Here is a 26847-nt window from a genome sequence, read left to right as displayed (position 1 = left end):
AAGTGTTTACCCTTACAGGATTACAACACCGAGCAATAAAAAAGTACCCATAAATCAGTCCTCCAAAACCTCAGAAGAAGAAGGACAGAACTGGGCCAACTCCCGGTCTACAGGGAGGTTTGCATCTGCCCTTCCTCAATAGCCGCGAGCCTCCCTTCCAGAGTGCCCCAAGCCAATCTGGAAACCCAAGGAGCCTTGGAAATCAGGAGACTCCACCAAACCCATGTAAAAAACGCCAAGGACGCTGGTGGGTGTAAGCCATTCTGGTTCATCTTGGGTAGCTCTCTGGGCTCTGCCTTGACCTTCCAAAATGCACGTTCCCAGAAGAACTGCAAGATCAGCAGATGGTCAAAAGAATCTGCTTCTGAAACCGATGATCAAGAATCTCAGCTTGCATTTGTCATTCTGGAAGAAAACCATATTTAGAAGACCAATTCTCTAACACTACGTTTCCTCTACCAACTGGAGATCAGACTGGACATCAACATTTGAGCGAGCTGCCTGTAACATACAACTCTCAGCCATAACGTCGACATAAACAGAATTTACTTCCATACAAACGCAGAATCAGTGTCACTTGCCTATCTTACAACAATTATTAGGATTAATGCAAGTGGACAGTTGTTTGTTCTCTATGGCTATTAACTTGATATTAACTCAACAACTCATCCTTTGGCTCCCTTCTCTTCCTGAGTCCTCTGTTCTCACTTTAACTCCCATCCCAGTTTGAGATCCCACTTAAAACCAACAACAACAAAGGACCTGATTCCAGTCCTCTTGAGACAAACCATCCACATAAACAGGGCCAGCACTGGATGTAAATTAATTAATCAGGAGAACTGCTTGGCAAGGCTTCCTGCCTAGCACCTTTCACTTATAGTATAGGAACTGGTTTCCTTTTTACCAGTTTTCTCCTTACATTGCTAGGCTGTCAGGGCTTTCCCACTGGCAGTGGATTTCAACATGCAAGGTAGACTTGACTTAAGAGTCTTGTGAGCCTATGTGTTCCATATTAGCAGTTATTAAGTCAGAACCAACTAACAGTGCCCCTTATAGTGCTATCAAGAGAAGTGTTAGATATTTAAGGAGTGGTTTTACCAGATGCACCACCTCAGTGAGGATTCGAACCCAGGTCTCCCGAGTCCTAGTCCATCACTCTATCCACTAAACCACAATGGGTAACTCTGTGAGTATGTTACTTGGTCTGCATTTGTGCTATATATTTTAGCACAAGGCCACATTTCTGCATCTCAAGCTTTCCTATCTAAAAATTAGTACAGGAGATTATCTTGCAGTGATTTTTAATTCCGCTTCTGTGTGGCCAAGCCAGAACAGACCAAGGGGGGGGAAGAAGCTGTAGACCACCAAGTTCTCTTGGGTTCCCAACTCCCATCAGCCCCAGCAAGCAGTGTCAGTGGTCAGGAACAATGGGAGCTCTAGTCCCACATCTAGAGGACCTGAGTTTCTGCAGGCTGAGAATTATAATTGTAAGCCATCTTCATGTGCAACAACTTCATCACGACTGACTTAACCCACTGGACACACTTCATGCTTAAGATAGAGACATGTATGTAGTGAGATAATATTAGGTTATGAACACGATCAAGCGTCACAAAGCCCACGTTTATAGATTGCCTGAGTATTGACAGGTTGGAACAAAACTGCTCGTTTGTCACAACGTAATGTAGAAAGGGAGGGTTACCTGTAAGATCCATTTACCCTCTTCCCTGCAAGACAAACTATTGCTGTGTTCAAGTAGCTTTTCCCAACCTGGTGCCCTTTTGGAGTTCTGGACTGCCAAACCCTGCAATCCTTCACCTCTGGCAAAAGTAGCAGGGGCTGACGAGGGCTGCAGGTGAGAGAGGCTGTCTCTGGGGTTTACACAGCCCGTGGAACTTCCCAGCCACCCTCAGCAGTGTCACCAGAACAGAAGCTCAGAGAGCAGCCCTCTTGTCCCTTGGCACCCTACCTTCTTCAGTTTGTCATTCTCCTCCATGTATTTCCTGGCTGCATCGCTGGCCCCTTCCGCCTGTTTCTTGAAGGCTTCATTCGAGGCCAAGACAGTGGCATGCTGGGAGATGAGAGTGATCAGGCGTCTCAACAGGCTGCAAGGAGAGACACAGAAGCTGGTTACCACGAGGGCTTTCAGACTTGAATTAAACACACCTGGCAAGACACACCAGTAATCACGTCAAGATGCCTTTTCTTCAGCATCTTTGCCCACAACGAAAAAGAGCAAAAAATTATGCAATGGTCATGAAGATACGGAAGGCTTCTGGGCAGCAGGAAAGAATGAAATCCTTCAACAGAGGTTTAGACTGTCTGTATGGAATAAGTGGGACCCACCCTCGGTACAGTATCCAGAAGGACGGACTGAGGACTGGGCAATCTAGGTTTCCAGTGCCTCACGCTGTCATGAAACGTCCTGGATCACAGTCGCATTCTCCCACCCTGACCTACCTCTCAAAGCTGTGATTTAAAATGGAGAAGAGGAGAGCAAGACACTAGGTAGGGACGAGCCCTTTCATGTTTTTAGGACTCCCACTGCAGAATTCATCCAAAACACCCCTGGCAGAATTCTGGGCGGGGGAGCCCTCAAAAGGAGGAGGCTTCAGAGCTGCCCTCTTCCAGGGCCACCTTCTGCTTTGAAAAGTGTGGAAACCACCATGGGGCCTGGCCCTATGGGAGAAAACCCAAGCTATCTGGGATATGTGTATCACTCCCTTTGTGCCAACCACTTCATTGGCTCCTGTCTACTCTTTGGGCCCAATACAAAGCGTAGGTGGTGACTATTAAGCCCTAGACAGCTTGGGTCCGCCCCTCTTAGGCATATTTGGTGGGAGCTTTTCTTTGGCTGCTCCCATGGCCTCCATTGGAAGGGCTAGGCGGATCCCTTCCCTCTTTGTCCTTCTGGTGACAAGAGGAGACCAGGACCACCCAGTTACCTGCCCAGCTTCAGAAATGTCTTAAGAGGCGATTCCAAAGGAACCAAATGGCTTCTTTTATCTCCCACCAGATTCCAGATCTTGGGGAGTGGGGGGATTGGACTACCACTTCCAGAATCCCCCAGCCAACATGACCACTGGCTAGAGGATGCTGGGAGTTGTAGTCTGAAGAAGTAACATTTCTAAGCGCCACCCCATCTTTCCCCCTATTATTATACCACTCCTTCAGTTTTACATACATAACACTTCTGATAAATAAACCCATTATTTCACGCCTTGGCACCACTCAGAGATTATGTTTACAACTGAACAAAGATTGCTTTCAGGGGAGGGGGAAGGCATCCATATAACTGAGACTGGTATCATCTATCCCCCTCTGTCTTCTGAGAGAGCTGATGTTTCCAGCTGCAAGAGATCAAATACCATGTTTCCCCGAAAACAAGACAGGGTCTTATATTAATTTTTGCTCAAAACACCACATTAGGGCTTATTTTGGGAGGATGTTTTATTTTTTTCTTCAAGCACAACAATCTACATTTATTCAAATACCATCATTTATTTTACTTATTAATTTATTCCTTTTCTCCTTGCCCTTCTTTAAATGTACCTGGTGCCACTTCCTCCGGGGGGGGGGGGTGTGCCTCCAGAGCTGGCGCCGCTGCCAGGAGGCGCCACGGAGGTGGCTGGGGTTCCTCCAGTGGTGGTGCCTGGGCTGAGGCTCGCGTTGGGGGGTTGGCGGGCGCTGGGGGGTTTGTTTTGTGGGAAACAGCAGCAGCAGCGGAGGGGGCCGCATTGGTGTGGAGGGTGGCGGGGTCCCGAAGCTGGCGAGCCCAGTGGAAGAGAGGGTGGCGGCGGCTTCAACACGGCAGTGGCCTTGCCGGTGGCACCGAAAAGGGAGCCAAACATGTGGAGAATTAAAAGGCTTATGGTAGAAGAAAAAAGGGGAGGGGGAAAATAAAGGCAGGACGGGGGGGGGGGGGGCTGGCTGGCTGGCAGGGACCAGAGTGCCAAAATCATGTCCCTCCTCCAACCTTGTGTTTTGTTAGCCTCGCCTGGACACACGCTGAGGGAGGGGAGCGTCACAAAGCAGAGGCACAAGCCCCAACAGCCATTGGGAACTTAGGAGCAAGATCCAGGAGGTGCCAAGCTCCTCCTTCTCTGGCCGCCCAGCCCCTCTGCGAGCGAGCGAGCAAGGGAAGTGGGAGAGGAGAGGAAGAAGTGTTAAGTCTCCCTTGAAGGCTTGGAGGATCCCAGTGAGTCCCTGGTGGAGGGCCGGGTTTCACTTAACTAGAGCTTATTTGGGGGGTAGGGCTTATATTACAATCATCTTCAAAAATCATACTACGGCTTATTTTCAGGGTAGGGCTTATTTCAGGGTAGGGCTTATTTTTGGGGAAACGCGGTATTTCAAAATAGAGAGAGCAGAAAGGCATCATGTGCCAATAGACCTGTGCATCACTGCCACGCAACAGGATTTACACAACCCTCTTCCCCAATTGCCTTCTGGATTCCCTCAGGGAAAAGCTGACAGCTCCAGGAGTCCCCAGAAGAGACCTATTGTGACAAGGTAGCAGCAGGACACCGGCAAAGATATCCCTCCTAGAGTCAGCCTGAGGCCAACCCCACAAGAGAACCACTCCCTGCCCTGGCCAGGCCTGGAGGCACTGACCCAGGTGTTGGCCGAAGGAGGCACCAGGATAAGGGAACGTGGCCCTTAGAGCACCTTTCTCTGAAATCCTTGCAGTCCCAGCTGATGAAGCACAGAAAAATGTTTGCTATGTCTCCCCCAGTGGGAGCGGAGCAGCTAAATCGCAGCCAAGCTAAACTGAAGTCAAAAGGCTCTGTAGCTTTCTCTCTGCCCAAACAGCTCCACTCTGGTTTTAGAAAAGCTTTTCTCAAAGAACTGGGGCGGGGGAGAGAATGGCTCCCCCCCCCCAATGTCTGTGATGTTGTGTGTTATCACAAGAAGCACAGGTTCTAAAAGTCTCTGGTTTGGGCTACAACATCAAGATCCAGCAAATTCCCAGCCAGCTTGAGAAGCATCTCCCAAAAGCTGTTCTAGATAAAAGCAGCCACCATCCTTGCAGCCAGGGGAAATACAGAATGAAGAAACAGTGCCCTCAAGGGCTGTTCTCAAAACAAGAGGAGAACATCCTACGGCGGTGTTAACTGTAAGCCCTACCCCATCTCCCCCCCCAAAAAAAATTCATGCCAAAATCTAGCAGTGGTCTAATGTCACTACCCACAACTGGCAAACGGACATAATACACTGGAGAATCCTACCGGGCTCTTTCACCCTCCAAAAAAGGGCTAATGCCGTAGTCTTCACTCAAGCCAAAATTTTGTCCTGAGTTTGCTGCTCAGTGTTGGATATCAGGGTGATCATTTACTCAGGGCTTGTACTACAGAACATCTACAGAACTCTGGCACTGCCTCCCGTGTTAATGAACCACACCTTGCCTCTTCGGGAGAGAGACCCACAGTTCAGAGATGGAAGCTATGGCCGAACCCTCTTCCCCCCCCCACCCCCCAGCTACACCATCTTGCAGATGTCCTTCTCATCTCTGGCACCAACCATGGGCTGCTAGCTCCCTTCACCAGCTGTTCCCTCCAGCCAAGAACAGCTGCTCATTAAACCAAAAAAGCTGGACAGGCAGCCCCCAGGGAGTGGAGGGCACGGTCCTGGTGCTGGCTCCCAGGGCCAGATTGGGGGGGACACAGTTCCCCAGCTCAGCTGGACTGTGGACAGCAGAATGGGTAGCCAACAGGATCCCTCCCCCTCTCAGGAAGAAAGGGAAGCACTTTTCCTTATTGGTCCCATTACTCAAAACCACCATTTACGCTGTCAAATTTCAGTAGTATCCACAGCAACTAACATGTGGGTTTTTTTTTTTACTGTAACGGAGCCCTCCCCCAGCGGTTTTGGTAGTTGCTGCTATTACCCTGTTTGAGGCTCAACAGATCAGGTAGCATTTGATGATGCTGAAAAAAACAGCACAGCTTGGGGGGGGGGGTGTCAGGGAAGACCCAGAGCCCACTTGCCCCTTGTGGGAAGGGAAGGAGACCCTCCACCCTAAACACGAACACACTCTTCTACTGCAGAGAACCATGACCGTTTGCTGCCGGATATCTGCAGCTACGAGGTTGTTTGTACAAGAACTTAACGTAGCTCCACAGCTCCCCGACGTGTTCGGGAAGATACAAAGGCAGAGCACAACTCACCTGGAATCTCCATGCTCAGCAACCCGCATGCACCGGCTGGTATGACTGTTGGCCAGGACAAGCATTCTGCACATGCTCCTGAGATGTCACTGCTTCACTGCAAAGGGCAGCCCCCTGGCCTTGAAGAAAGTGACCTCTGCTCATCCCTCTTCCCATGGGAATTAGGGAGTGAACCTCTTTCAGAGCTCGTAAATTTCAGCTTGTTTAGACTAGATGAACAGAATTCCCAAGGCAGCATGGCTGCTGCCAATGGGTGCTTGGGCAATTCTGGAAACTGTAGTCCAAATAATGTAACTGACCAAATTGGCTAGAGAATTCTGGGAGTCATAGTTTATATTTTTCCCCCTCCCTTTCCACAAAGGAGAAAAGATGCAGCTAGTCTGCCACCTTGTGGCCACATGTAGCATAGCTTCCCAATCCAGTCTGCCCCTGCAGCCACCTCATTCAGAGTTTTTGTATTTTCAAAAATGGAGACTCAAACTTTTCTGCCTCTCTGCCCCCAGCATTCCTAAAGGTCCCTCCAAGAGGAAGGCAAAGCCAGCAGATCATTTGTTATAGCCAAGGTGAGTTGCACACACAGATCCCATTTCTCAGACTCCTGAACGGTGACACTGCCGATTTTGCCACAGAAATTCAACCGCAAGAAAAGGGCCGCTATCCCTTGAAGTACAACATTCTGCCTCTGAGCAAAGTACAAGAAGACCCCCATTTCTGGGAGTGTTCTGGACATACAGATATAGCTGCAAGCACGAGGCACAGAAAGCGCAGGTCCTGATGAGAAATGAAAAAAATGGTCAGCTGTGGGTGGCTTTTGCTACAGCAGCGCCAGAAAAGTGTCAACAGTGGACTTGTTATCTTCAGGGATAGGGAAGTGCCTTCTGAGGACAAAGGAGACAGCATAAGAGCAACACTCGAGGTTTTCCCCTCCTTGTAACTGCAGCCTTTTCCCAGATGGTACCACTTTTTATTCATTTTCCTGAAGGTTTTGGCTTAAATAGTTTACTGCAGTTCCTCATCTTCCTGGCTATAATTCTGTGTACTCATTCCATAGCAAAATATATGTCTGCGTACACACACTTCTAGATATATATTCTGAATGAGCTGATCTAATCAGGGATATTGTTATTAGAATCTGATTATTTAATCAGAAAAATTAAAAGAAGAAAAAAAGAACTGAGGTCACGTGTAGCTCATGGACCGCATTGCTCGCTCCTGTGCTAGGGCCTCCTTTGAGCATCTGCAGCTTCTTCCTTCTCCACTGAAACTCAAGATCAAGCCTCTTGCGGACATCTTGACAGCATCACACCAGGATCCCCAACCCCCATCTTGGTTCCAAACATGCCTTTTCCAATTGCTTGCCTTCTGAAGCGCACTAGAGATCACTAAAGTCTGCACACCTTTTTTAGCTATTCTGTCTTGTCTCAGTGGCTTTCCTACGAAGCTACCAGAGCGAACAGGTTCAGAAGGTGAGCCACCTCATCTGTTGATCTTTAAGGCAAGGCTTTTGGTGCAACAGGAGTTTCCTTGCACCATATGCTTTTAGTTAAACAGAACACCACACATACAGCCTGAAGACAATTCCAAACAGAGCAAACAAAACCTATCAAGGAGAAGCTGCAGCTCTCATCATGCTAGTAACCACAGCAGCCAGAAAAGGAAGAAAAAATGAGACTAAAAAATACAGCAATTGTTTTTAAAAGTTCTGCCTTTGGGGAAAGGTTTTTATATTACTTGGCTGGCACAGAGCCTGTTGCAGATATCCAGAAGCAAGTTCTATAACATATACTCAGTTCATGCATTCCTTTGCCAGATCCACTGCACCTCATCTTCCCATGACGTGAGCCAAATTAATGACCTAGACGAATGGTTCCCAAACTTGGGCCCCCAGATGTTCTTGGATGAAAATTCCCAGAAGCCCTCATCGCTACCTTTGTTGGCCAGGATTTCTGGGAGCTGTAGTTCAAGAACATCTGGGGACTCAAAGTTGGGATGTGCTGAATTAGATCATGCCTGAGAGTCCTCTGGTGGCTTCGAAACGTGGGTTTGAGCAGAGACTAACACTACATTGAAAACTGCAGCTGCACCTTAAAAAAAAGATAGCCGATCCTTACGGCTGCAAAGATATGGTTGGAGTCATATAGGTAATATGGCTGGTACGGTCTCAGGAGTGGGAAAGGTTGCTAAATAAGACTCACAACAACTGGAAAAACATCACAACCTTACACAGTTGCTTGTCACTTCCCCAAGATGAATAGAGAACATTTGGCAAACATGTTCTGTCAGCACAGTCTATGTGTTTAAGAGAATTAAATTTTCCTTTCCAATTACAATTTTATTGATTTATGATATATCCATCAAATGAACTTTTCCAGGGCAGTACAAACAGAGGTTGCCGTTTCTCAGCAAAAAGTTGGGTCAGACTGGGCATGCAAAGTAGCTAAACCGCTGCTTAAGATTTAACATTGAGCTTTTTCTGTCTCTGCAGGCATTACACAGATGCAACAGAACCAGTAGATGGCATTACAGGATCATGCTCAAGCTTAATCAGAATAGAGGATGGAAAACCAGAACTTGGGGGAATTGCAGTCCAAAATATCTAGAAACCCAAACCATCCCTACCTCATAGACTTTAATACTGCTCCCAACCAGAGAGAGCTCCTTCCTTGGAGGGCCAGACACTCCCTGGAAAAATCTCCTGTGCTATCTGCCAAAGCATATCAAAGGCCCCTTAAGCAAACGCTTTGTCCAGCTTCCGCAACTGATGGGCTGGCTGCAAATGAGGATGCCTACAGTACGATGCAGTTGGAAGACACCAGGTGGTTCTTTGGCCTTAGTATAGCAAGGCTTTCGGTGGATGATGCAAACTGGCTTGAACTGACACTAGGAAATGCAGTGATGCCCTGCTTGACAATGACCCCACTTGACGCTATAGCGATCGCAAAACAATGTTTCTATGGGTTTTTTTCACTTTACGTCGATTTAGTCCGTGCTTCAGGAACTGATTTTTCGCTTGACGACGATTTTCCCGGCTTTGTAAAATGGCTTCCCTTTGCAAAATGGGTGTTTTCCGGACAGAAGCTTCACATTACAGCGAATTAGAACAGCTGATCGTCGGTTTTCTATGGGCAATCTTCACAAAACGAGCAGGTATTTCCCCCATTGGAACGCATTAACTGGTTTTCAATAGGTTTTTTACTTTCGCATGATGACGATTTCGCTTTACAGCGATTTTAATGGAACGGATTATCGTCATCATGCGGGGCACCACTGTGTTTTCCCCAAGGCACATGTCCAATACATCCCCTCTATCTCCACCTGGTACCAGCTCCCCCTTCCCCACCCCTGTCAGTACTCACAAGGCCATCAATAAGGAGAAGCCAGCGATATAGAGGTTCCTCTGAGCTCGGAAAAGCTTCATATGAAAATGTTCCACAGCCCCAGGGTTGTTCTGGAGGTTCACTTTCTCCGTCACATCGTCGTACTTCCGGATCTCACGAATGGCATCTACAAGAGAGAGAGAAGCAGTAAATGCTCGGCACATCCTGAACTGGTCCGAAAAGCCCAGTTTCAATTTCAGAAGGTCAAACCCATTTCTGAAGATCTGGTCCCCAATCCCGCCCATTGGTATGAAGCTGGGCTTTAGTGGCTTTTTAAAAAATCTCCTGTGTAGTAAGACCGGCCATCAATCAGCCGCACCACAATAGCAACAAGGAGAACAAACAGATGCCAAATGTTATGGCCGCCAAAACCCTCCAAGCAGTTGTTCAAGAACATTTCGGCACGACATCTCTTTTTTTTTTTTTTCATGTTCTAAGAAATCTTCATGTGTCCCTTACCTCTCCATTACTAGCATCCCATCCCCTTTTCACGAATACCAACAACAACCAATTTGCAATTTAAAATTAAAAATAAAGAGCAAGTTACAGTACTTTAAAATACAAAGGGCACGAAGAATTTTTTTTGAGACTGCCTTAAAAAAACAACAACGTAGTAACAATATCTAGCTAATACATTTCTGCTGTTCTAAAAACTCATATCCTACATTTTCTTGGGGTTTCTGTACCTACCTCAAGGGATGTCCTCCTCCAGTTCAGGACACAACACAACTGCACTGCAAACAAGCATCCCACAAGCATCACACACTACAACTGAACACCAGGCACCCCTGATGCCTAAGCCATTGCCCCAACGTGGCCAAATAATCACTCCTTTCTCTTTACGGGCTTGACCTAAAGAAAGAAGCCCTCTTGGTTCCAATGGATGGAACACCTGCGTTCTTTTATTCCTGCCCTCCTGAAGTTTTCCAACCTACCTTGCCGCCAAGCAAACAACAGTCACTAAGCCGTAGGAATGTAGGAAAAGGCGTAACAGCCTATCCACTCTAAAACACATCAACCGTGAATGGGGCAGGCCCCTCTACCTAATCCGCTAGAGGGACACAACCAGGGAAAAGGCATTCTCTGCAGTTTCCGGGACATCAGACTTCGAAGCTGTAAATAGTTGCAGCCAACCTGCTTTCTGTGTACTATGGAATGGCTGGCCCTTCAAGAGGTTTTGAGGATGGAACGCGCCACCTCTCCAGGTGTTTCTGGATCGCAGCTCCCGTAAACCCTCCCCAGTGCCTAGGGCTGATAGAACAGGTAGGGCAGAAACACAGAGATGGCCACCGCTCCCAACCCTGGGCCTCCACACAAAGGAGGAAGTACGACAGATGAGGGCAATCGCTGTCTGACCGATTATTTCCAGCGCTGTACGCAAGGGAAAGTGAGGCAGACTGATGACCCAGACCAACTCCAAGAACCGCCTGCTCCTCTTAGAAGACCTGGAGAGTCAGCCTAGGTCAGGGCAGCTGCAAAAACAGAGTGCACTGGTGGTGAGCAAAGGAAACGGACATATGGAAATCCTTCTGCAAGACAGAGCCTCTTGTCCACGCCAACTGACCAAATCAGGACATGTGAAGCCTGTTCAGCTGATGGGAAATGAGGAAGCTTTCTAGCCACAATGTGCTTCGCCACCTTCTTCAGTTCCTGCCACAGCTGGCCGAAGGAGGCAGCACCACACAAGCAATCTGTCCCTAGTCCAGGTTGTAGCAACAACGCGGCTCCTATCGGGAGCTTGCCTCTAGCACCTCACTGTACAAGCTTTGCCAGCTTCTTTAAAGGTCCAATAATTAGTGGTGCTGGAGACTCTAATCTTTAAAGCCTTTGGTGGCCTAGATCCAGGAGGCTTAGAGCGCTTTTTCTCCCAGACTCACCACTGAGCTCACGAGCTAAGATTGGCACAGGAAACATCCCCTCAGGGGTCATGCCTCTCAGAGGCCAGGCCGGCTGCCATTACAAATAGGCCATTTTCACTGGCTGTGCCCAAGTCCAAGATCTTCTACCCCCCCCCCAGAAAGAAATCCGTCCAGTTCACTCAGCTGACATTTAAAGGACGGGTGGACGGCTCTCGACCTTTAGGAGAATTAAGCCCATGAAAATCAGTTATAGACATTAAATGAGGCTATTTCCTCGGTCATTTTTCATGGTTGCACGCAATTTCAGAAGAACATTTTACTTGATTATTATGTAACACCTCCAGTCCTAGACCAGCGACGACGAACCTTTTTGAGCCCCAGTGCCCGAACTGCAACACAAGACCAACCACGACCATCCCAAAGAGTCCCACTGGAGCCCCACAACCTCCAGCGCCTGCCTGGGACACTCTCCGCTCTGCCTCCGGCCGCAATCCTTAAAGGTGCAGGTGGCAGGAACCAGGTCTTTCCATACCTGGTGTCCGGGGGTGGAGGCATGGCATCCGCCGTCTTGGCTCTCCCTCCCTTCCCAAGACTTCTTCCCGAAATCCGGGATTATCTGGGTAAGTATTTCTCAATGGAGATTTATGGCTCGAGTGCCCACAGAGAAGGCTCCGCGTGCCAGCTGTGACATGCGTGCTGTAGGTTCGCCATCCCTGCCCTAGACTGCTGTGTGGGCTTGTGAAGGCGAGGCTGAAGGAGCGCCCACGCTGAGAGTAATAAGGCGGTATGGTATTTGAGTTGTGGCCCCAGACGCAAACAGCGTGTCTGAGGTCCAAAAGGCACCCTAAGGGCCAGAAAAGCTTGACTACCCGGCGCTGAATTAGCCATGGTAACTATTATCCATTTATCAAGCCAAAACAAAGTAAAAAATTAAGATGAAAACAAATGTCACAGCAACTTAAAAAGTAACTGCTATATTTCAATGTGAGCTGTCACGGACAAGTCCACTTCCTCAGGCATCTTACATTGATACATGCCTTTCTGCTCTTAGGATGGTGCATAAGGAGGCGCATAGTAATAGAAACAGTAAAAAATAGAGTCAACCATAAAAATCTTTAAAACCAAATAAAGCAAGACCATAACAGTGGTAATATCAATAAGTCTCTAAACACAATAAGTTAGACATTATTAAAATCCCATTACAAAAGATGCATCTTTGCACCCTTCCTAATGGAAGCAAGAGCGGAAACACGACACAGCTCTGAGAGGAGCGCATCGCACCGTCTGGAAGACAAGCCAGGAAACCCCTTTCCTCACGTGGGTGCAGTGGACATTCTCAAAAGGACCTCTTCTAAAGATCTTAACATCTGGATGGGTTCATAATGAGACAGGTGGTTCTTTTGAGAGTGAGGCCTCAAGTCATTTAGGGCTTTCAAGGTTAAAACCAGCCCCTTGAAGTGGGCCTCGTAAGCTGCTGGCAATCGATTCTGATCTTTCAATATCAAGGTCATAGGACCTCAATATCATGAACAGGTAGTGGTCCACATGCTGAGCATTGCAGCAAACAAAGCATCCAGTGCCCCTTCAAAGACAGGGACAAAGGCCACAGCGGGAGGCAAGCCGTGATGTAAATAGAGGCCCAGATTACTGTTGCTAAATCTGGTCCATTCAGGGAAGCTGGAACTGGCATTAGAGCAGAGCTGTGCAAAGGGACCCTTGGCCACCACTGCCAGACAAGACTCTAGGAACAGGAGAGAATCAAGGCGCACCATTAGGCCACAGACTTTACCCACCCCACGGGGACAGGAGGCAGAGGGCAGCAGGTGCAGCTTTGGAAGCCCAGGAAGCCGAAAGCCGTCCCGGTGCCAGGTTCCCGGGCATCCAAACCCCCTCCACTGCCCTCTGCCTCCTGTCCCCGCTGCCCTCTGCCTCCTGTCCCTGCGGGGTTTGGATGCCCAGGAAGCCGGCACCCGGCGCAGAGGTCCGAGCGGTGCTGGAAGCCCAGGAGGCTGAGCCTCCCTTTTCCTAACCGTTGGGGCTAAGAAGCAGCCTCTTTGCCACCAATGGTTTGAATTCCCCACCTTTTTCTATTCCTAACTGGAAGCTCCAGCCACAAGTGGAACCAAAATTTCGTAGGTAGGGACGTTCGTAAATCGAGGCCCCGCTGTATAGTAATTGGGAACATAATAGTGTGAATGATATTGCTTTTAGTCTCCAGTGATCTTTTCTAATTCCTTCATTGTTGGCCGTCCAAGTCTCAGCCTTCTTCTGATTTCTTGGCTGCAAGTCTCCCTTCGGGTTGATGTTTGAACCAAGGTATACAAAATCTCCAACCACTGTATTTCAATTTCTTCATTATCAATGCTAAGGTTCCGTAGTTCCTCCGTAGTCACTATTATTGTCTTCTTAACATTCAACTGCAATCTTGTTTTGGCACTTTCTTCTGTCACTTATTATTTATTTATTTATTTATTTATTTTATATCCCGCCTATCTGGTCGTGTCAGGACCACTCTAGGCGGCTAACAACACTAAAAGTCATTTCAAGTCATTGCTACTTTCTGCTAGTATGATGGTGTCATCTGCATATCTTACCAATTATCGATGTTTCTTCCACCAATTTTTACCTCTCCATCTTAATTTAGTCTGGTTTTTCATATGATACGTTCCGTGCATGGATTGAACAAATAAGGGTGGGAATTCACAAAAGCATGCGCCATGGCACACTGCGGCCTCTGCAACGCCCACAGGCACCACCAAACCCAGCTAGCAGAATTTTCTCTCCGTTTCTTCACCGAGCCAATGCTGCTGCTCTTCTGGCACAGGTTCTGGCTTCTTTGCGCTTCTTAGCCTCCTGCTCTGTCCGATACCCCTCACCGTTCCTCCTGCTAGGCTGGGAACCTCTGGATAAGAGGATAAAATGCACCCTTGTCCGACACTTTTGGTCATATGAAACCATTCTCTCTCCATATTCTGTTCTAACCATAGCTTCTTGTCTACAAGTTATGCTTCAGGACAATCAAGGACTGAAGCACACCCATTTCTTTCAGACTAACCCACAGTTTCTCATGATTTACAATCAGAGGCTTTGCTGAAATCTACAAAAGACAGACTGATCTTCTGAATTTTTTCTGTGCTCTCCAATAGCCAGCGGATATTTGCAATACAATATTGAGTGCCTCTTTCTTTTCGGAATGCAGCTTGAACATCAGACATTTTTTGCTCCATATAAAGTAAAAGCTTTTGTTGCAACACATTGAGCATTAATTTGCTTGCGTGGGAAATTAAAGCAATGGTCCTATAGCTAGGACCATTGCTTTAATTTCCTGGGCCTCTCCTTTCTTAGGGATCAGAATATATATTGAATGCTTCCAGCCTGTGGGCCACTATTTAGTTTTCTATATTTATGGCATATTCTTGTTAGGACTTTGACAGATTCAGTCTGTAGCTTGAAACAGTTCTATTGCTATTCTATCTATCCCTTTATTTCTTCACTTTTAACTAGGTCTCCACAATACAGTCCATGTCAGCATCTTCTGGATAGCACAGTGGTTTAGGTATCTGGCTGTGGAGTCAGAGGCTGGGAATTGGATATCCCATCGCACGCCCTTGACAATGGCTGGACTCAATCCATAGGGCCCATTCCAGCTTTGCAGTTCTAACATCCTCATTATCCAAAAATACCAGGCAGAGTCAATCCAAATTATAAAAACATTCACTGGTATTATATAACAGATACAAGTTTTAACCAAAAGCCAAAGTATCTGTTAAATATCAACGCAGTATGTATGCTGTTCCTAATATTGCCATTTTTTTTGTAACTCTGACAATGTTGTTCCTAAGATCTGCAACTGCTTATTATACTGCGTGAAACTTCTTGATATTGTTCCCAAAGCAACGACGACTACGGGGACCACTGAAGTGTGTTTCATCCACAAGGGATGATGATGGTTTCCCTATTAAAATCAAAATTACAGGCAAATAATGTTTTTGGTTCTAAGAAAGTCAAGCCATACCTTAAGAGGTTAACTTCTTCAGGAATACGGACTTTTAAAATCCTCTGGTGATCACCAAACATGAGCCCCTTTACTAAATTGTGAACACGGCCTCTTTACAATTACAGTCATGCCCCGCTTGATGATTACCCCGCTTCATGATGATGTTTTTGCGATCGCAAAACGATGTTTGAATGGGTTTTTTTCGCTTAGTGATGATCTGTTCCTTGCTTCGGGAACCGATTTTTTGCGAAATGATGTTTTTTCAACAGCTGATCGGCATTTTTCAAAATGGCCGCCAGCTCTCAAAATGGCCCCCCGCTGTTTTTAGAAGGCATTTTTCGCAAGAGAGGCACTGGAAAATGGCCATCCTATGGAGGATCTTCGCTTTACGATGAGGTATTTTGCCCATTAGAACGCATTAGCCGGCTTCTAATGCATTCTAATGTGCTTTTTAATTTCGCTTGATGAGGATTTCACTTAACAGCGATTTCAACGGCATGGATTATCCTCATCAAGCAAGGCACCACTGTATACAATATCCACGAATGTTGGCGCGGAATGCAGCGCCCGAGTCCTAGGCCTCTTAACAGGGGAGCTCCCAGTGGGCCAGGGGGTACCAGGCTCTGAGCAAGGCCCAACCTCACACAAAAAGGTTAGATGTACAAACACTGTGACCCTCTCACCTTGCCCCACCCCCAATGCCAATGGTTCCATGACTATCGGCCAGAGCATAATAATATTCCCATCTTTTCTCTGAACTCTGCTCAGCAATCTCCATGACTCAGCAGAAGGCAGCTTTCAGCCTGTCCTCTCAGCTCATGCTCTGCCAGTGTAGTAACTGGCAGAAAAACTCTAGGAATACCTGAATGCTTGGCCGGCCTCTTGCCGGAGGCACCTTCACCGGAGAAACCTGCTGAAGAACAAAACAGCCCAGGGTGTGTCTAAAGGAGAGGGGCCAGCCTCTCCTGGTGCCTGTGCTGATAGCTAGACCTCTCTCAAGGGCAGAGAGCTGCAATAACCTCAGTCTCCTAAGAGCTCAGATGGGGAAGGTTTGGCCCTTCCAATGTTTTTGAGTTACAACTGCTACCAGTCCTATTCAGCACAGCCAACGGTGCAGGATGATGGGAACTGCCATTTGACAAGAATCTGGAAAGCCACAGACCTGCTTTGAAGGAAACTCTGCGTCCCTGTGGCTACATCTCGGACACGACACCCTTCTTGGAGTGGGACGATAGACGAATATGCCAACCCTTTCCTTTCCCGTTAGAATGAATAGGAAAATTGGGGTTGCAGAGTAGACAGAGTGCCAGTCTAGGGCTCAGGAGACCCGGAGTCAAATTCTACCCAGGTTAAACAGCTCTTCTAAAATAAGCCTCTGTCCCTCACAGATCCTGATTCAACTCGACCCCAGCGGGAACACAGGGTCATGGAGGAAAGAGGCAATTCGGTGAATACCCGGCTCTTAGAGCGTTCCGAGCTTTCAGGGCAGTTACCAGCATCATGAACTGAAATGAAGAAAGGGTTGGAATGGGAAAAGAGTCCCCCCCCCTTTGTAAAGCTTCTTTCTTCCTAGGGCCTGGTTCACTTAGACAATAAGCCCAGGCACAGACACCTATGATCACAAGGTGTTTTAATGAGATCTGGCCTCCCAGCCTGGCTCCTGAGGCAAGGCAGAGCTGCCTACTCACCAGACCCCCCCCCACGGCAACAGAAAAACAGGTCTCAGTGCAGCAAGCAGAGAGAAGAACGCCTTGCTCAAGGTGATGAAGGCCCATTCCCTCCTGCCCCACGCTGACTCCTATTGCCTCTTTCCTGATCTTTGCCCCTGATCCTTCTAGTATTTTCCACAGCACAAGACCCTGGAACAGGCCTTTCAGATCTTCCCAGCCATCCTGTACAGAAGTCTGGAAACAAAGAAATGGCCTGGTCACCCAGGAAAGATCTACAAAGGTGCTCCATTTGGATTTACAACCCAGCTGAGTACACTGGGCAAGATGTACCTCTCGAGTCAGACACGTTGAGAAGATTCAGAAGGCTTGCCAAGAAAAAGCTGGAGAAATCCTGAACCAGAGTTGCACTCTGTGCATTCCCAAGTCATACGGAGGGGCTGTTAGGAGCCAAATCAATCAATCAATTAATAAACCAGCAGCAATGAAGTGGGTCCTTCAGACCTAAACGGAATCAATTAAATGAGGGAGAGGCACAGACTCATGAGGAATTGGTATTAAGATGGCACGCACGCGCACACACAACATAAAGAGCAAAGGTTCAACTCACCAAGGAACAACAGGACCAAGATGACGATGAGCACGACAAAGAAGGTGTTCCCATAGGCCACCACGAGCTGCACCACGCGAGACTTGAAAATCTTCTGCCATCTATGAAAGGAGACCAGGATTGAGGACCAAAACCCACCACCGCACCCACTAATCTAGATATTCCATTGGGGAATATAGAGCCAGACTGAGGCCTCCCTCCCAAAGAGGCAGCTTTCTGTTAGCAGCTGTCAAGACAAGGGTGGACAAAGAGCAGCCCTTCGGCTGGACTACAACTCCCAGTACTCCTCTCCATTGGCTATGCTGTCTAGGGATGATGGGAGCTGCAATCCAGCACTCTCTGAAGGGCTTGCACTCTGCCCACTCCATCTTGCAACAGCCTTCCCTGTTTGATAAGATTCAGATAAAGCAGGAGGAAGGGAACCATTTCCTCTCCAGCTGTTAATGAATAATTACAACTCACGGTGCCTCGTGACTGGCTGTGCTTACAGGGCCTGTTGGGAAGTAAAGCCCAACCACATCTGGAGAGGACACACATTGCCTTAGCCTCGAGACAAGGCAAGGTCTCCAAAGATTCCCAACCTTCAGGTTAAATGTCCAAAGCAGGGGGAGGCAACTTGGCACCTGGCCGGATGTCTGGGAGCAGAATTTGCAACAGCTCCAGCCAGGTAAGGCCAACAGCTTGTGACAATGGAAATTTCAATTCAGAACATGCTGAAGATGCCAGTTGGCCTAGGCGTATGGCAGCCATTCCAGTAACTGGGCACCAAGGCAGCCGCTCGCAAATGGATGGTGCTCTGGGGATACAATTAACCTGACACCCAAGATAAAACGAACACTTGGAAGATACAGGGAGTGGCTGCCAGGCCCTTGATGAGTCCTCAGGCTGCCTTTCTGCCAGAACTGCCCTGGTGACAGGTCGTGAGCAACAGTGACAACAAGGATCAGAAGGCTCCCAGATGCTAGATGAAAGACCTGGCAGCAACTAGATAGGGACCATGATCCTGCCAATATATATCCAGTAGTGTTTGGAACGGGATTAGTTTCCTTAGACACTTCACTTTCATTTTAAAAATATAATACGCTTCTGGTCCTCATGGTTATGAAGATAAGCTTTCAAGTGTAAACAGTGGTTACCAAAATTTTTAAAAGACAGTACAGGAGCTAAATAAGACTTCCGGAGGCTAGAATGTCCCAAACACCTTCTGGTACCTCTTAATAAATGAAACCAGAACTATGCAAGAAAATAACATAAGCACAAGTCATGAGATATGACCACTGATTTTGAAACATTTGTACCCAACCTATCCTCTGCCTAACTGGCTTTCAATAAATACGTTAATTTGAGGCTGTGACACTGGAGTAGTAGTTGCAACGCTTCCCCATCATGTAACAAGCTCAGCCATATAAGAGGGACGAGTCACGAGCAACGTTACTCGTATAGTAACGTTGACACTTATTGTGAAGTGTTCCTTTTATACAGAGGAAGACACGTTTCTTCCCTTGTAGGAAAACTGCCAGGAAGGAGGCCTGAAAAGTGTCAAACTGGCAACTGAAGCCACTATGGGTCCCATTCTGTCAAAAGACCGAGATTTGGTCAACTCGGGTTATGGAAGAGTGAGATAACAGGAAGGGGAGAAACTGACCATTTGCCCATTGACTGAGAAAACTGGTGCAGCTGGATTGTTATCTGAAGGCAAAGGAATGTCTTAGATCATAAAACTATATTGTAAAATACTCTATATTCCCCTGACGCGGCCATCTAATTAAGAGATCTGGTTTCAGCTGAGCAATAAGAGGCGGGATGAGCAAAGTTACTGGAACACAAGTTACTCCCTTCCAGAAGGTTCACAACAACTTGGAAACCGATTGGTAGAAGGGCAGAGAAAAATCTGGAAAGTGGATGCCAAGTATAAAATGGGGAAGAGAGCGCATGGGAGTCACCCTGGTTTCCCTAAGGAGACTCTGTGCCCACCCTTGGCTACCTATTCCCCCCCCCCTCACTGCACTAGATCTAGGCAAGAGTACAGGTAGCCTTTCTTATTTTCTCTGGGACTGTTCTTAATTTGCCTAGCCTCTAATCTTTTCTGCTTCAGTATTAGCTCTACACTTACTATTTTGAGCCTCTTAATTATTTGAAACTGCTGGAATTCTATTTCTCTTTTATTTTTTTTTATTTTTTTACATTTCTAATAAAAATAATAAAATTTCTCCACCAGTTTGGTTATTTGCAGAAGAAAGGCTTTGGTTGGTTGCCCATATGGGAGTATTTTGAGCCGTCCTATGTAGTATGGTTGCAAGGCTAGTGTGCAAATCAAAGAGTGCAACCCTGGGGAGTTTTGAAAGTTTCCCTGGAGTACAGAAGAGTTTCTGAACTTCAGGAGTGTTGGGAACGGTTGGTCATGAAGATGTCCTTAACCATCAGCACGGGAGCCTAAATGGATCCATTTGAACTGTGGTGCTGGAGGAGAGCTTTGCGGATACCCTGGACGGCTAGAAAGACAAACAAGTGGATCCTAGAGCAAATCAAGCCTGAACTCTCTCTGGAGACAAAAATGAGGAAACTGAGACTGTCCTACTGTGGGCACATCTCATGAGGAGGCAAGGTTCTCTAGAAAAGACAAGGCTGCTGGGACAGGTGGAATACAGCAGGTAAAAATATACATGAGATGGACTGAATCCCCAAAGGAAGCCACCACAAGTTTGCAAAAGTTGAGAATGGGTAATTTTAGTGATTGCTCGTTCATAGGGTTGCCATAAGTTGGAGGGGAGCTGATGGCACATAAGAACAACAGGGAAATTAATAACAGCGGGGCTGAGTGCTTACCTGGACCTTTCTATTCCAGCCAGGAATCCTTGACAAAAAGACACTTCCCCATGAACCACAAGTTTGCCTACTAATTACTCCTGCCTCCCACAGATCTTGAGCAGTAACCAGAAAACAAAAGAGGGCCTCCCAACCATTTTCTGTCAATGGGAGCTTACCCTCTTACTAATCCTCCTAAATTCCACGTCAGCCGTCCTCCTCGGGCTACATCCTCAATAGGTGAAAGGTGTCAAATGATCTGGCAGGGAAGGGACCAGACGGGTTGAAACGCAACCCCCCTATCACGCATCCAGCCATGGTGGGGTTTATAATCAAGAGACGGGGTATTTGTACACAAATACCCCCACACAGTTGGGCACCATGAGGGCGCTTCTGCTGCTCCCGCAGGCTCCGTGGCTCCCTTCTTATTGCCCTGGAGCTTGCAGTTGGCGAGCCGCTCCCGGCAGAAGACAGGACGACAAGCTTCACTGCCAAGTCAAAGAGTAGCTTGCCTACCAGGCACCCCGGAGCGATGGGAAGGGAGCACAGAGCCCGCAGCAGTGGAAAGGTGAGTGACATAACCCTCATTAGGTCCAGCTGTGTGGGGGGTATTCACATACGAATACAACTACCCCATCTCTATTTATAATCCTCTTCTGGCACCTCCCTGGGTTTGGAGAGGCTAGTTCGGTGACTTTCTGCAATCCTGGCCCTGCAATACTCAAAACATTTGGGATTATAGGAAGCAGGTTCATTACGACTCCACCTAACCCAAGCACTGTCAACAGCCACTGGCAGAAGCTCTCCAGCATTACAGGCAGATTTTCCTGCAGCTCTAACTGGAGATACTGGTGGATTTGTTGTGTATGCGCTGCTATAGGATCGGTATGCAAAACAACTGTTTTACCACTCAGCCACAGACCATCCCACACAAACACACAATCCTACCCCCACTTTTCAGCTCCTTACCTTGTTGCAGAGATAAAGGGGATGCACAGGAGAAAGACAAGGAGGACTTCTGCATACAGGAACGTGGCCACGGCAGCCCACTGGAGACTCATCACGACAGTCTTGGAGGGAGTCTTGCTGCAGAAAAGGCTGAGAATTCACCACTCGATGCAACTTTTTCCTGAAAAGCAAGGGGGGTGGGATTTGAATACAGAATTTGCAATGCAAAATCCAGCACCTTTGGAGCAGCAGCTGAAGATCTCGACTGCAACCTGATTGTCTGTACAGGGAGTACAGAAGGAAGAAACTGAAAATACTAGCGAGAATGACTTGCCTTTCTTCAAAGGGTGGCTCGATTTATATGTTATTATGATTGTTTATCACGACATCTTCATTCTCAAGACTTGGTTAGCAAACTCTTCTATATACCTGGTTCCTTAGCTTCTGCAATACTGGCTACTGTTATTCTAAGTCCAGTGGTTCCCAGCTTTGAGTGACCCAGGTGTTCATGGACTGGAACTCCCAGAAATCCTGGCCAACACAGCTGGTGGTGAAGGCTTCTGGGAGTTGCAGTCCAAGAACACCTGGTTTACCCAAAGTTCAGAACCATTGTCCTAGAGCATGCTGGGGACTTTGTGGCTCTCCAGATGTTAGCAAACTGCAACTTCCATCAGCACTTATTAGCACAGGCAACGGTTAGGTATTACTGTATAGGAGCTGCAGTCCAAAAGAGAGAGAGAGAGAGAGAGATCTATATCACTACACATTCTCCTTCCTCTTTTAGAAGATGCATTTGTCCCTCCCTTTTTCTCACCCGAGTAAGAACAGATGAAGAGTGCTACAGAACTTCAAATTTTGCATGCTAAACACTCTCAGGCTAAGAGAGGATGGACTTAATCCCTTCAATCTAAATGGTTTCTATGGGCCTGCAAGTGAAAAACCAAAACGGGAAGAGTACCAAATGGCCATTTAGCTCATGATGCCCATACACACACACATCAGCATGAGCTGCAGAAGGAAATGCTTGCAGTGCTACTACTTCCCATTAATGAAACCAAATAAATAAAGCCAATGTCTAAAAACCTTAGTTTCTAGCAAACCTACTACAGAAGTGTTTTGCTGCTGACCTCCCACAGACTGGTCACAATATTTACAGTGGCGCCCTGCATAGCGACGTTAATCCGTTCCAGGATTAAAGTTGCTATCTGGAATCTTCGCTAAACGGAAAGAAAAACCCCATAGGAACGCATTAAACTCCGTTTATGGAGTTTATGGGGGGAAAACTCACAGTTGAACGAAGATCCTCCATAGCGCCGCCATTTTCACCCCCTCGGTAAGCGAGGGCAGCATGCGAAAATGCTGCGGGTGGCCATTTTGTGCACCCGGTGGCCATTTTGAAACTGCCAATCAGCTGTTTAAAAAAACATTGCAATGCAAAGATCGGTAAGTGAAACGCTTACCAATCATCGCAAGGCGATTTTCTGTCATTTTGATCATCGCAATGCGATCACATTAGCGATTGCAAAAAGCGCGTCGCTATGCGAATTCGTCGTTAAACGGTGCGCTCATTATGCGAGGCACCACTGTACAACGTGCTTGCACTAGTTGGGCATGTGGTCTCAGCCAGCATAACTCATCTTATACTGATAAGCCAAGATCTGTGAGATTTTACTGGGGCCCCAGGCCCCGCCATCAACATAATGTACTGTGAATCTGTGGGAGACCCTAATGCTCCCAATCAAAAGGGCAAAACAGGAGCAGGGGAACCTTTCCCAGCCTCAACAGAACAAATAAGGACGAATTTCATGGAAGTATCCAAATCAATATTTAAACTCCCAACCTAATTAATCAACAGATTACCATGCAGGTCAAGTCTCGAAGTTCTACAGTAGAAACTAGTTTCAAAGGTGCTGGCACTCGTCCTCAAGAACATAGACACCTAATCCTCTGTGAAACTGATGCTGGCTTCTCTGCAGCCCAAATCACCAGGTGATAATCGACAGCCCAAAGTGGAAAAGGGGTTAGCATCCTCAAGCTGGATAACCCTCAGAGGCACTCAATTTCATTTGGGTTGGTTGTTCCTTTCCAGTTTCAACCCTTTCAAGGGAATAGGGCAAATAATTCAGGGTAAGAGCAGACTTTAATTGCTATCACTGCTCTCCTGTTGCAATGAAACAAGCTTGCAAATACTGAAAGTGCAGCTTCAGTGTAAAAAGACTCTGAAAGGTTCTTTAAAACCTAAATCCCTAAGTTTAGGGGAGAAGGGGAGGGTTCCTTGACAGAACAAAGAGAGTCCGTATCATGTCACTGATCAAAGGTTTGGACTGGGATTTGGGAAATCCGGGATCAAATCCCCAGTCAGCTACAGAGCATACGCTGGGCCATGGAATAGCCAGATATTCCCCCTATATTTCTCCCACAGTAAAATCTGCAGATCAAGAACAGGCCGCCTTTCACAATCCAGATGCTAATCAATTACTCCTCCTATTATATCTCACCATTCACCAGGCTGGCTCAGGCCCATGCAAATCAGAGATCGACAGAATCCCTGGCCCTTTTGCAAACCAAGTCTTTTCTCAGGCACTGCCCCACCCAGCAAACGCCAACATTCTCTAAGAAAACAGCGATAATCAATCAGAGGCTGTAGTATCCTGTCCATCTTGCATGGAATAGATGTATTTCTTTCACCCATATGTTGGTTTGTAACGAAGTGATGCAGTTTCATGCTGATGTTACCTTAGTCAACTGTTTCATGCTTCTGTTATTCTCTTTGCAAAACAGCCTGCCCTCAAAATAAATGAGGAATGAGCTGTCTTTGCAGCCACGAGGGAGATCATAAAACTGGCACATGAGCACCACCAATGTGTTGCAACAGTGCTGCAACATTCCTTACTCACACACTTCATTTAAAAAAAAAGTAATCAGGGTCTTCGGACATTTGCAACAAGCTGAGAGGCACCCCTGTCTGCCTTGCACACCCTGCTTTCTAAGAAAACACTAGAAAAATTCAAGGAGTGTTTCAGCATCTTGCACCACTGATTTCTGAAAAGAAAAGCCATTAGATAAAAGCCATGGGCAATAGGTGAAAAGAAAAAAAATCTGTCATGCTTCGAGCATAACTATTGCAGCACAGAATCAATGTAGTGTAATGGAAACCCATATCCAAATTTTCATCCAGATATGAAATTGACCAACTGAGCACAGGCTAGTCATTTGTTTCTCAGCCTAAGGTGCCTCCCATGTTCACTGCAAAGCTAAAATTGGGGGAAAGAAGGGGAGAGAAAACTACTCATACTGCCTGGAATACCACTATAATACAGCGGTGCCTCGACTTACATCCCAACATACAACCATTTCAAGTTGCGACCAGCTTGGGTCGCAAAATTTTGCTTCGACTTGCGGCCAGAGCTTGGAGTTGCAAACAAAAGAGGCAGGGGGGAAAAGGTGGGGAATTCAAATTATAGGGATAATCATTGGTCGGGAAGAGCTTCTTTGTAGCTCTTTCGCACCAAAGGTTAGTGTGAGCAGGTTTGCAGAGAGGCTTCCGGCTGCCTGGTGCTGCTTTCTGCTTCTGGGTGAGTATATTTACAGGGTTTTGCAAGGTGGGTTTGGGAGGGGTTATGTTTCTGTGCTGTGATTTTGTGTGTGTGTGTGTGTGTGTGTGTGTGTGCGCGCATGTTTTCCCAGCCCCATCATGTTCCAATGGAGCTGGCTGGGGTGTGTGTTTGTGTGTTTGATTTTTTTCCCCAGCCCCATCACCTTCCGATGGGGCTTGGAGCGTTTTTTGGGGGGGGGATTTTTGGTGATTTTTTTCCCCACCGGAACGGATTAATGGGGTTTCCATGCATTCCTATGGGAAATGGCGCTTCAACTTATGACCATTTCAAGTTACCACCATCTTCTGGAACGGATTATGGTCGTTAAGTCGAGGCACCACTGTAAAGCAAATAAGGGAACCCATGTAATGCAGATATCACCAACCTAACATTTTTAAGCACTATGAATGTTCAAGTCTTTTCCTCACAAGAGTTCTGCAGCCTTCAAAAATTTGCTTCTGGGGTGTTAAAAATCATCCAAAGGATTGATCCAAGTGGTTATGCATTTTATCCATCCTGGGCTGCAACCCCCAGCATTTTCCAGGTGTTCTGTGGATGACAGAAACTGTAATCCAACACACCCAGATAAACACAGCTGCAGATGGAAGGCTTTACAGAAACAACCTGGAATTCTCATGGGCCGAGCAGAACTCCGGAACACTGCAGAACATGTTCATACACGTTCTCTCTCACACACACACACGCCCATATCCAGCAACGCAGGCAAGGGAAATCCACAAGATGTTAACCACTCTTTTCTCTTCCCTCCCCCCCCTGCAAAATATGCATACCTGCCATGCCAAAGCGCTTAACAGGAAAGCTCAAATAATAAGGAGGGAGTATTGAGAGGAAACTGGGTGAAATACACCCGAGCCAGAGAGGTGCGCACATGTAATTAATTGCACGCAATTAAGTTTCGCTTATAATATGGCATAAGGATCAAAAGCTAGGGAAACTGGGGTTCTGAAGCCAGGGCGCACCGCCCTGCACCCCGCCTTTCAACCTAGATATACTGTATATCCCTCATCACCACCACCCCCGCACCAAGCAAGAAAAGTGCTGATCATCAAACCGATGGGTCAGGATGCCACCAAGGAAAAAAGGAGAAAGTCCATGGCCCTTGGTTCCTTACCAGGATTATTTGGGGCCCCGTGCTTCTTTTCACGGAAGGGTTCCCACGTTATCGAGCCTCGCAGGCTCCCTCCCCCCCCGCCCCATCCCCGCAGAGGCAAAACCGAGAGGAACACCCACACCTACCAAACTTGCTCCCAGCCAAGCAAGCACCGCCGTCTCACCCACGAGCGGAAATCAAGGAAGAAGAGAAGACGCCCCCTCCCCTCAGTGGGTGGGATATTTGTTCCCCTGGCTGGCCCGCTCACCCAATCGCAAGAGCCCTTTCCAAGCCAAGGCGGGAAAAAGCACCAGACAGACAGGCGGAAGTGGCTCCGTCATCGCTACGGCCGTGGCTGTGTCGCTTGTATTTCTAATATGGGGAATAAGGGGGGGGGGGGGAGGCGGTGGCGGCAGTGACTTCGCAGGAAGCGCCGCCATGAGAAGAGATGTTGAGGGGGGAGCAGAGTGGGTCACTCGTAGCTGGGCAAGAAAAGTTTCTAACTCTTTCTAAATGGACCTTTCATTAAGGTCTTCATGTTATATGGTATGAATACCATGTCATAGACATATTATTTCTCATTGTAAAAGAGCATATTCCACATTCCATTTTTTCCCCAAATTTTTCCGGAAAACGAAAAACGGATTTGGGGAAAAAACGCTATTCCCCCCCCCCAAAATTTTTCTAAGTTTTTTTTCCCAGCCCTTCTT

At 47.3% G+C, this 26847-nt stretch overlaps 1 protein-coding gene across 5 annotated transcripts in view; it reads right to left on the bottom strand.

Annotated features, from left to right (window-relative positions):
* The window catches only part of BCAP31 (B cell receptor associated protein 31), a 47825-nt gene extending 21331 nt beyond the window's left edge, over positions 1-26494 (bottom strand). For 2 of the 5 annotated variants that reach the window (XM_072991424.2, XM_072991425.2), the window contains exons 1-5: positions 26284-26494; positions 21452-21611; positions 17678-17778; positions 9524-9671; positions 1970-2105 (exon numbers count right to left, since the gene is read on the bottom strand). In XM_072991424.2, coding sequence (XP_072847525.1) covers positions 1970-2105; positions 9524-9671; positions 17678-17778; positions 21452-21543 — 477 coding nt within the window. In that variant the 5' untranslated portion in view covers positions 21544-21611; positions 26284-26494. Of the gene's footprint in view, positions 1-1969; positions 2106-9523; positions 9672-17677; positions 17779-21451; positions 21703-26158 lie in introns of all 5 variants that reach the window. The other 3 variants (XM_078386551.1, XM_078386553.1, XM_078386552.1) reach the window with 2 other exon arrangements.
* Positions 26495-26847: the final 353 nt, after the last annotated feature.

This window comes from Pogona vitticeps, chromosome 2 (genome assembly GCF_051106095.1).
Source record: "Pogona vitticeps strain Pit_001003342236 chromosome 2, PviZW2.1, whole genome shotgun sequence".
NCBI lineage: Eukaryota > Metazoa > Chordata > Lepidosauria > Squamata > Agamidae > Pogona > Pogona vitticeps.
Note: the sequence above shows the minus strand (reverse complement) of the source record. Positions and strands in the feature narration are given on the sequence as shown.